Below are 10,906 nucleotides of genomic sequence, written 5' to 3' on the forward strand. Positions count from 1 at the left end.
GGGAAAAGGCCACTGGGCCTTCGGAATAGGCATCCATTGCTCTCTGTTTTCCTGTCTCTTGAGGTTGCTCGGCGTTGGGGCATCCAGAAGAACCGGCCAGCCATGAACTATGACAAGCTAAGCCGTTCTCTACGCTATTACTATGAAAAAGGCATCATGCAGAAGGTGAGCAATTACAAGAGACAGACCATTCTAACCACTTTTTAAAAGGTGTCAGGGGCTTCTGTAGTAAGACAGTTCATAAAGGCTGAGAGAAAATGTTAGCTTCATAAGTGATTCTGTGGTCAGAAAAAAGCTTGAGAAAAACTTAAAACAAGAGTCAAAAGAGATAGAAAGAGCACCTTTAATTGCTCTTGGGTATGAGAAAACCAAAGGTTATGTGCCAAACATGCCATAGGCTCCTCTGCTTTATTTAAAGTGCCTATAATTATTAGAATGTCCAGAACCTTAGGCCAACTCTTATATCCGTAAAGGAGCATGTGAGGGGATCGACTTGAAGGTCTCAACTCCCACAAGGGCTTAGTTGAAGTCTTTAGTTGTTAAAATACCTAGACCCTTAAATCTGTAAGTGTTAGAGGAGTAAGGAAATCCTATTTCTCTTTCCAAATCCAAGAAACTGGAGGTCAGGTTAAAAATCCAAGGCAAATTTTTGGTTGGTCTTTCTAAGCCATTGTATTTTATACTGTTACCAAGGTGCTAGTATTTATTCAGTCATGGAAGAGGCCACCGAGGTGCACTTAGAAAAAGCATACGGTCATTGCTGCTGACAACTTGTCTGTTCTGAAACTAGGTTTACCTTTCTCATAGGCAAGTAGTAATGTGACCCCCATATTCCTCTCACCTCCTTAAAAACCATTAAATAGCTTTTCATGGTCCTCTGGATAAAGTCCAGACTCCTTAGTGCTTCATACCTATTCAAAGCCTATCCCAGTCTGGGTGCCACCTGACTCCTCTGTTTCCTCACTGCTGCTTGACTGCTTTCACCAGCATAGCCATCCACCTCCTCATTAATCTAGTACTTGTTTACCAAAGAAAACATACCACATATAAGTTACCAAGCATACAATGGAAAAACACCTAGTAAATTACCATCATACTTAAGAACTAGAATATTCCTAATGCCTTCACTACTGGCCAGCCAGTAATCACCTCTTCACTCCAAGAATCTGAAGTCCTCAGGCTGGGTCACATGGTCCCCTTTTCTGCTTCTGATAGCACCTGTTCTTGTCTCTCTCACTGCCCTTCTCTCAGGTTGTAAATTACCTGTTTCTTTTCAGTATCCTCCACCGGAGTGTAAGCTCCTTTGGGGCAGAATTGAGGGTTTGATTTTAGCACTTGGCACAGACTTAAAGGATACTCTAAGATGAATGGTCAGCCTGCTCTCCCTCCCCTTGTTTTAAAGGGTACAATTCAGCAGTTTTTAATATATTCACAGAGTTTTGCAACCATTGCCACAATCAATTTTAGAACATTTTATCACTCCCAAAAGAAACCCAAAGCCATTAATGGTCACTTCCCATTTTCCCCCAAACCTCACACACATGCACACACGCTCCCCTTTTAGTGTTAATAATATCAGGTAGAGTCCTAAATTTAAGAAGGAGAGCTGTTACTCCTTTGGTTTTCCCAACTTCAGATACAATTTAAGAGAAGGTAACCAGATACAGTAACATGAACCAAAGGCAATGAGTTGTCCCTGTGACTAGTTCCTACATTCTCTGAGGAAGTAGAAGAGAATTTTATTTCTGAGACTAAAACAGACAAAGAGTAAGAAAGACACAAGGAATGAAGCTTGGATGGGTTCAGATCCTCATACTTCCATTTATTAGCTGTATGCTTTGAGGAAAGTCACTTAACCTCCCAATGCCTCTGTTTCCAGTAAAACTTTAGATAAAAATCTCTGCTCTAATCTCATAGGGTAATACATGTAAAAAATTTCCAGAAATAATAATGTGCTGTTCAATGTAAGGGATTATTACATTTATTAGATGGCCCATGAGTAAATGAGAATTAAATAAAAAGTGGTTGAAAGCATACCAGTGTGGGAGAGGGACCTAGAAAAGCTGTAGTCCCATATCCTCAGTTTTTGAAAGGGAAAACTGAGAGTCACAGAGCTTAAGACTTGTTAATGGCTGAACCAGAACTGGAAGTTTCTGATCTGGGATTATTTCTACTGTACCCGCTGCCTCACTCTTCCTCAGACATGAAGTGACTTTTGGGATAGGGAACCAGAGATTTAATGTAAACCTGTGGCATAAGAAAACTAGACAGGGATGGTTGACTGTATACCTCCTGCCCTTAAGACTTGCTTTGGTGAGAATGCTGATCAACCAGTTTCAGACACAGCCCTTAACTCCTCATGTCAGAGCTCCAAAGATAACTGGGGCAGACACCCATGAAGACTAGACATAGAAGTGTCACCATAAAATAAGCTATAAGATCTCTTGGGATAATTGGATAATTGTAGTATAGCCTCTGTACCTGCCACTATGGCTAGCAACAGACTTCTTCAACCCAAGATTTGGAAGCAAAGCCATATTTCTATAATTAAAAAGATTTAGAGTCACAACAGAATGACTGAAGGGCAAGGTTAAACTCAGTGTTTCCAATTTTGAGTCTAAAATGTTTATTTTATCAGTAATTTTAGCTGCTTTCCTGTACTCCTTTGTACCATCTGAACAAAGACAAGTATCTGGTTTGATTTTCAATAGTGTGTGTCCTCCCCTACAACCAGCAGGGAAGGGATGACCCCATGACTTAGATGGCTCATAAGCTACACCATGAGGTCTTTGAAGAATCAAGACCTCTTGGCTCTTGTAATATGGTAATGCATAAAATCCATATAAAGGTAGTCAGTTCCTTCAGTGTAGCAGAACCATGGGATGAGTAATTTAAAACTGCAGGCTAGCCAAGAAGCAATTCTATTTGGGTTTGGAGCAAACTTAAAATTCCCACTCTCTGACCCAATCCCAAGCCCTTCAAAATAACAAAGCCCTACTACCATAGGGACTGTAAACTTTGGAGGTGCTGAAAACGCGGCCTGACTCCCCTGCATTGGACCTTTCAACCCTTACCTTCTTGGCACACCAAGCCCCAGCCTTAGCATACTATTATGTCTAAGCTGAGTGTGACACTGTGAGGATTTTCTTCTCAAAGAGCTTTGAATTTGAAACTAAGATACCATCGTTTTCAACTGCTGAGCAGTGGTGTCAACAAAACACTTGTCAGGTAACCAGTCCCCAGGCATATCAAAATACATCTTAATGATTTGGATAATCAGCTACTGACAAGTCTCCTTTGGTCCCTGCCTCCCTGAGGATTTGGTGTCTTATAAATACCTCATTATTTCTCCCCTGGCACCCCGATGCCCTGCTCCAGCTGGGCCTCATAAGGAGTATTTTCTCTTATAGGTGGCTGGGGAGCGATACGTCTACAAGTTTGTCTGTGACCCGGATGCCCTTTTCTCCATGGCCTTCCCTGACAACCAGCGCCCGTTCCTGAAAGCAGAGGCTGAGTGCCACCTCAGTGAAGAGGACACCCTGCCACTGACCCACTTTGAAGACAACCCTACTTACCTCCTGGACGTGGATCGCTGCAGCAGCCTGCCCTATGCCGAAGGCTTTGCTTACTAAGTTTCTGAGTGGCTGAGCGGCCCAACCCTAGAGCTAGCAGTTCCCATTCAGGCATACGAGGGCAGTGGTTTTGTTTGTGTTTTTGGCTGTTCCTAAAGCTTGCCCTTTGAGTATTATCTGGAGAACCCAAGCTGTCTCTAGCTCGGCACCCTTAAAGACAGATGCCTTGGCTGGGGGGCGGGAACAGGGAGGGCAGAAAAACCACCAAAAGGCTGATGCCTCAGCTCTGATCCTGACAAGGTTTCTGGGAAGAGATTGAAATGGAGCCTCCTTCCCAGGGACAATATATGCAAAGCAATACCTTGTTCAGGTTAATACCCAGGACCGAGTGTGTGACAATCTGCATTGATCATGGACTACTAAATGCCTTTACCTAGAAGGGCTCTGATTTGCACAATTTATTGCAAAAGTAATCACAAACCCATAGAACAGTCAGTTGGCTAAGCTGGGGAGACTCAAGACATGAAGAGTCAAAAATACATCTTAAAATTCAGAGAGCTCTTCTAGCTCAATCTGAAATGGTTCCCCTTGGTCTAGAAAGAAGGGGTGGGTGGTCAGAACAGCTGTTACCCACTCCATGGTTCTCAAATAAGAAACCATTGCTTCTCTTGGGAACCTTCTGGCTAGGTGGTCACCAAGAACAAGCCCCCTTTCTCTTCCCCATCACATGGCTGTGTGTGGATGGCTTTAATGTTAGGAGAAGGGTGATTAACACTTTTGACAGTATTTTGATTTGGGGGATTGTTTTGTTTTGGTGGTTGTTTTGGAAAAACAGTTTATAAACTGATTTTTTGTAGTTTTGGTATTTTAAAGCAAAAAAAAAAACCCAAACTTTCGGTAACTGCACCAACTGCGTCCTTTTAGACAGGGCAGTGCTGACTGATGAAGATGCTGCAGCTTGAAAGGGGCTTTGCTGGGGGCTTCCCTTGGCCATGTACAAGCCCACTTTATTGCCTGCTTTGTGCTTTCTGCACCAGACAGCCTGATGGAACATTTGCACCTGAGTTGTACATTTTTGAGGTGTGCAGGGGAGCCTGGACACACCGCTTAGATTCTATGTGTATAGTACCCCGTGTTCTCTAACATGCCCTCTCTGGAAAGCATATGTACATAATACACGTCCTGTCCATCTGACACCTGGTCACCTGGTGGGAACCCTAGGGATTCTTCCCTGGGCATGACTGATGACAATTTCCATTTCATCGGTTTGTTTTGGTTTCCTTTTCCTTTATTTCTTGGACTATAAACCCTGCATATGATTCAGTGGGGTTTGAGACTCACATGTGACACTGACAGGTAACACAGTGCTAGCATATTAGTCTCCTGCCAGCTTAAAAAAAGTTTATTCTGATTGCTGTATTATATTGGAAAAGTTTTAAACAACTTAGCTAAAACTGAGCTCAGAGTGGAGGAAGAGCTGTTGGAAAGTGGCAGTGCCTTGCTGCCTGCTCTGTCAGTAGGATCCTGTGCTCCCATGGCACTTGGCACATTAAGAATGACTATGCTGTTCTTCATATGCCAAGGACGGTGCTGACTTGGCAAGGGTAAGACACGTACTTTGGATTGTTTTTCTATTAATGGAGTGCTCATAGTCTCACAGTTCCCTTATGACCAGCAGCATATTTGTAATGGGTACACAGGGGCAGGGTGCATTTTATAGCTCTGAAAACATAAGGTTTTCCTCTGTTGGAAGCTAATTAGCCCACAAAGGTATTAAATCCGTAGCTTGGGCCTTAATTAGCATTGTACTCTAATCAAGGGACTCTTTCCAAACCATATTTATAGCTTTCTAACCTACACATAGTCTATACATAGACACATATTTTACCCCCAGCTGGCTAGAGATCTATTTGTTGTAAATGCTGTATAGGATTTGTTTTTCCTTTCTTTACTTATCCTGGTTTAGGGTGTTTTTTCTTTGATTGTTTTTTGATGGATTTATGCTGCCTTAGCAAGTATGAAACTAATCCTCTGTAGCTTGAGCTGCCCCTCCCTTCTGTAACCACGTGGCCTGTGCTGTCATGGGACATAGGATGGCGCCGTCACTGTTGCATTCCCATTGGACTCATGCACCTCCCAGATGGTTTTGGTTTTTTGTTTTGTTTTTGCTTCTTTTCCAGAGTGTGGAAGTCTCCAGTGCAGAAAGGCTTTAACCTGCCAGTTGATTTGAGATGCTTCTCCCCCTGCGCAGGGCCACCTGCATCCTGCCAAGCTGCATTATATTCTGTACTGTGTACAATAAAGAAGTTTGCTTTCAGTTTACCAAGTCCCTGAAGCATTCCTCTTTCTTGCCATCAGTGATCTAAGGTTAAAGTGAGGAGAAACTTCCTGTCTTCCCCTCTCCCTTCTCTCTCTTCTCCATCCCTCCCTATTTCAATCCCCCCTCTCCCCCTCCCTTCCTCTACTTCTCCCCACCTCTTTCTCTTGCCCTCACTCTCTCCCTCCCCTCCTCCCACCTATTTAGCCTTCCAGTGGACTGTGCAGCTGAGAGCAGTTTGTGGAACTGTAACCTGGAGACAGAAGTATATAGCTGCTCTTTGGCCTCATGTCTTAAAGTCTGGCTAAAAATTTGATCCAAAGGAGTAGAAGGTAGAGAGGTGGGCAGGGCAGTTTCCCAGCCAATGGTGAGCTGAGACCACCCTATCCATTGAGCCCACCTACTCACCAACTCTTAAGTAACTATTTTTTAAAGCATAGTTCATGTTTGGACTTTGGGTTGTATGAAAAATTACTAACTAAGCTAGGACTGTTAGTTCCAGAATGGTCCTAGCTCAGCCCCTTAGATGGATACTTGGAAAACCAGTAAGAACTTAAGACCATTCATTTCCTAGTTGTCCCCAAGTTTTAGTCTTAACAAGTAAGAATTTTACTATAAAGGTTCCCTGAAAAACAACGACAACAAAAATGTAGGAAGGTCTTGCCTTTCTTTGTTCTAGCTGTGCAGCAGTAAAACTTCCACATTTCTCTTTCTCATGGGTTTATGTCACTTGGGAAATGTGTAGAAGAAAATAAAGTTTGCAAGGCTGTGCACAGTATTGTGCCTTTCAGGTGTTCTTATTTCACCGTTTTTCTGTATCTTAATCTGGGCTCTTCAAGACTCATATTACAGAAGAGAAGGAAGTCGAGCCTCTTTTCAAGCCTATAACAGAAGGCTTTCTGTAAGTTTATCTACTGTCTGTCTTTCACTGTGTTACAAGCCCTTAAGTGCAAAAACATCTGAGACTGAATCACTGTACAGCCGCTTGAATCAGAGCATGTAAGGAATGAAAGTCTGCCACCTAAACCCATTAATTTCAACAGATTAAGATGCTGGGTGAAGCAGGGGGAGCCCAGGACAAAGAGCCCTGCCTTGGCTTCACCGCGATAAGGCTTCAGCAATCAGCTCCCCACTATTCCCAGGCCCATTATCCAGCGTGGGCCTAGACCCAGATGGTGAACCTAATGCAGGAGGTCACCAAACACTGGGCCACCCTTCTGGTGTTGGGCACTAAGAGAAGGAAGCCCAGAAATGGGAAGTTTACTCTTTATCGAGGTCCCCTTGCTCAGCCAAGCCAGAAACAATACTCATTCAGTTGTTAGATAACAAAGAGGTACTGTGAGGGCAAAAGAATGTGGTTTTGAGAGCCAGAGTATGTGTAGAATCTTAAATTGTAATGCAGCTGGGACAAATGTAAACTGATGTAGAAGAAAAATGCTCAGGCACCCAGACAGTTGGGTCTCGGGAAGAATCCACTGCCCAGTGGTGCAGGTGGCCAGGCTTGGTGTGTGGCCTCTAAAGCAAGCAGAAGGAAGAAAGACAGGAAATCATCAGTTTTAACACAACTATATAATGTAAGCATTGATTTTATTCAGTATAAGTGTATTGTACTTAAAATAGGGGCCAAGGGTGAGAGCAACACACAGACAAGCCAGTGTGTCATTCCGGTCCCAGCAAAGACACTGGTGTCCCGTTTGGGAGGGACCCCGTGAGAGAACAGCCTTTCTTCAGCTCCTTCAGACTAAGAGCTGTCTTTATACCCAGGCCTGGATTTGTGGCCCTTGGCAGTGAACCTCCAATAGCTAACCTTTCGATAGCCCTTTACACAGCACTTTCTCATCCCCATTATCTTTTTGGCAAGCTTTTTAAAATGTTAACACTGTTGAAATTGAACCTGCAAGTCAGTTGTTAGCCTCCAAAATTACTTTCTTGGAATGTTCACAATGGCTACTGTGGAAAAAAGACATGAGAAGGCAGGACATGGGTTCTGACGGAGCAAATTCACTAGATGATGTCAGGGCCACCCTGGTCTAACCTCCTAGGTCAGTGAGAACACTGATGACCTGCTATTTCTCAGATCTTTTAGGCTGTGAAGGAGAAAGTATAGAAACTCAAGAGGTGTGTGAGTGAATGAGTGAGTGAGTGTGAGTGTGTGTATGTGTGTACATGCACAGGTTTGACAGTTAAAACACAGGTCGCCACCTTTAAGCAAGCTCTGAAGATTGCTGTCCCACCATAACAGGCATCTGTTCATTTCCCAAGCATCCACTGAGCACCTCCTAGATGTCAGGCACTGCTGGTGCTAGAAACAAATGATTCAAGACGACGTTTTCAAATAAAGCCCTATTCATGAGTAATATATGTGACTTCTTGTTTAAATGCTCTACTCACCAGCTCATAGCAGCTCATACTTTAAAATAGAGTACTGCCACCATCTCATTCTGACCACGTTGGCCAGAGGCTGTGGAGGCGGGGGTATTGTCCACCAACTCCTGGATAACCATCCCCAACTAGCTGGGGTTTATCCCCAGGGGTATTAACTCTTCGATGTACTTTCTACCAGGACAAGAAGGTACACGCAGGTGTCAGTGTTCCAGGAACGGCCTGCAGATGCAGCACCTCATGTGGGCTGAGGGGCCTGGAGCAGGCATCACAGTTTTTACCACACCTACCTTTGATGCCCTGGTCTCTTTGTTTCCAAACTTAAGGTGGGTGACCCTTGCCTCCATCCTTCTGTTAACAAACATTTGTCAAACATCTTTGGTGCATAACACATTGTGATAGTCATTTTGTGGGGAACATTGTGATAGTCATTTTGTGGGGAATCACAATGAAATCCATGTTCCCCTTAAACATCTCACAGGCTAATGGGGGAAAATTTCTTCTACATGAAACCAGAATGTAAGTGATAACTCAGTGAGTATTACTCATCCACTATATAGTGCCTATTCTGTGCCCAGTTCTGCTCTAGGATTAATGAAGGAAAAAAATGGACACAAATCTGTTCTCTCAAGGATCCTGCATCTGAGGAAGGAGGCGAAAAACAAACAAACAAATGATCACCCTCACTAGATAGTATTAACTACTGTGGAGAAAAAAAAAGCAGGAAAGGGAAGTAGTGAATGGGGTTGCGATTTTAATAGGGAGGTCAGTGAAGATCTCACAGTTGGGTGAGGATTTGGAAAAGACAAAGAAATGGCCAGGTAGACATTGGCAGGAAAAGTATGTGGGCAGAGGGAAGGGGAAGCTCAAGAGCAAAGCCCTGAGATGAACTTCCTTGGAAAATTTGCAGTTATGATGCTGGGTCAGAGCAGGTGAGATGGGATGTGGTAAGAAAGTCAAAAGTGCGGTGTCTCATCAAAGGCTGTGTAAGCTTCATAAGGACTCTCGTGTTTACTCTGTTAATGTTTAGCTGTTAGGTTTTGAGTGGAGAAATGACATAATATGCTTTATATTTTAAAGGATCTCTGACTCCAGAGCTGAAACTAGACTGTAGGAGTGAAAGGAAGGAAGCAAGGTCAAGCAGTAGGCTAATGCCGTGATCCAGGCGAGCTGGACAGTGCTTCGCACCAAGGGCCCAAGAGTGTCATGGTCTGGATATATTCTTAAGGTAAACAGATTTTGAACGTGTAGAGTGAGAGAAAGAAAGACTCAGTTATGGCTCCAAGGTTTGGCCTGAGCATAAGGAAGTGGGCAGTTGCCATTTACTGTGACAGAAAGGACTGAGAAGGAGAAATTGCGGGTGGGAGTGGGGCAAGAACAGGCATTCTGTTTTGGACATACTAACCTTGAGATGCCTATTAGAAATCCACATGGGAACATCGATTTGGACATGAGTCTGGAATTAAGGAGCGAGATCAGGAGATAGAAATCAGGAGTCATTAGGTGTATGAGGTTATTTAAAGTGGAGACTGGACGAAATCACTAAGAGAATAAGCCTAATAGAAAAAAGCAAAGTTCCCAGAACTGAGCCTTGAGGTACTTAAAGGTTAAGAGGTTGGGGAAGTTAAGAAAAAACACGAGAAGAGACTGAAAAAGGTGGCTAGTGGGGAAGGGACAACCAGCAGGTATTTCCAGGAGAAAGGAGTGATCACCTATGGCGGGGGCTTTGAATGTGTCAGGAAGGTGAGGCCTGGGACTGAACTAGCAGCAGGGGTGAAGGTCATGCATTACTCGCACAGTTCATTTCCAGAGAGACAGAGAGAGAGACAATGGATGGATGCGACTCGAGTCCAAAGGTTTGAGTTCACCCTCTGCTGGGGGCAGGGATCGGAGAAGGCTCCAGTGGTCCCCAAATCTTAGACTGAAGTTCAGCCCTCGCACTAGCTCTTCCATTCCCAAACTCTCAAAATCTGAAAGAGGCCTAGGAAATCCCTGCCAGGGATCCTGCCAGGAAGTGTAAGGCCAGCCATTCAAAGGCCAGGGAAAAGAGACCAAGGTGCTGCTACCACCACCTTCCCCATCTGGATAGGACTCTATTCTAGTTTCATGCTCTTATATTTCTTTTTCTAAAATGCTACGTGTTTTTTAAATACCTTTTCTTCATATTACACAATTAGCATATGTTCTTTATAGAAAAACAGAAAAAAACTGCAGCCCAAATTTAAAACAATTCTGAAAATTCAACCTAGAGATCAGTTAACATTTTACTGTACATATTTCCAGATGGCTTTTCTCTACACTGTTATTTTCATATAAAAATGTGCTCATACTATACATTGTATATAGCTTTGTAACCTAATTTTTAAACAATATGTTTTGAACATCTTTACATGTCAAGAAACATTCTGCTTTGACACCATTTTTAATGACTTCGTGGTATTCCACAGTATGTATATGATAATTTAAGCAGCCTCCTTTGCTGGAGATTAAGGCATCACAAACATACCTATCCAAAACCAAGCCAAGTGATATCCATCTTTCAAAATTAAACAACCGAACAACAAAATAATAATAATTTGTGTTTTTTCTAGTGTTCCCAATCAGCAACCAACTCCTAGTAGTCTTCCCTTCTAAA

General features: G+C 43.3%; 1 protein-coding gene across 2 annotated transcripts in view; it reads left to right on the forward strand.

Moving 5' to 3' along the window:
- The window catches only part of ETV5 (ETS variant transcription factor 5), a 55,289-nt gene extending 49,395 nt beyond the window's left edge, over positions 1-5,894 (forward strand). For both annotated transcript variants that reach the window (XM_017648797.3, XM_017648798.3), the window contains exons 12-13: positions 64-165; positions 3,411-5,894. In XM_017648797.3, the coding sequence (XP_017504286.2) occupies positions 64-165; positions 3,411-3,632 (324 nt within the window). In that variant the 3' untranslated portion in view covers positions 3,633-5,894. The remainder of the gene's footprint in view (positions 1-63; positions 166-3,410) is intronic.
- The last annotated feature ends 5,012 nt before the right edge of the window (positions 5,895-10,906 follow it).

Source organism: Manis javanica, chromosome 3, assembly GCF_040802235.1.
Source record: "Manis javanica isolate MJ-LG chromosome 3, MJ_LKY, whole genome shotgun sequence".
In the NCBI taxonomy this organism is placed as follows: domain Eukaryota; kingdom Metazoa; phylum Chordata; class Mammalia; order Pholidota; family Manidae; genus Manis; species Manis javanica.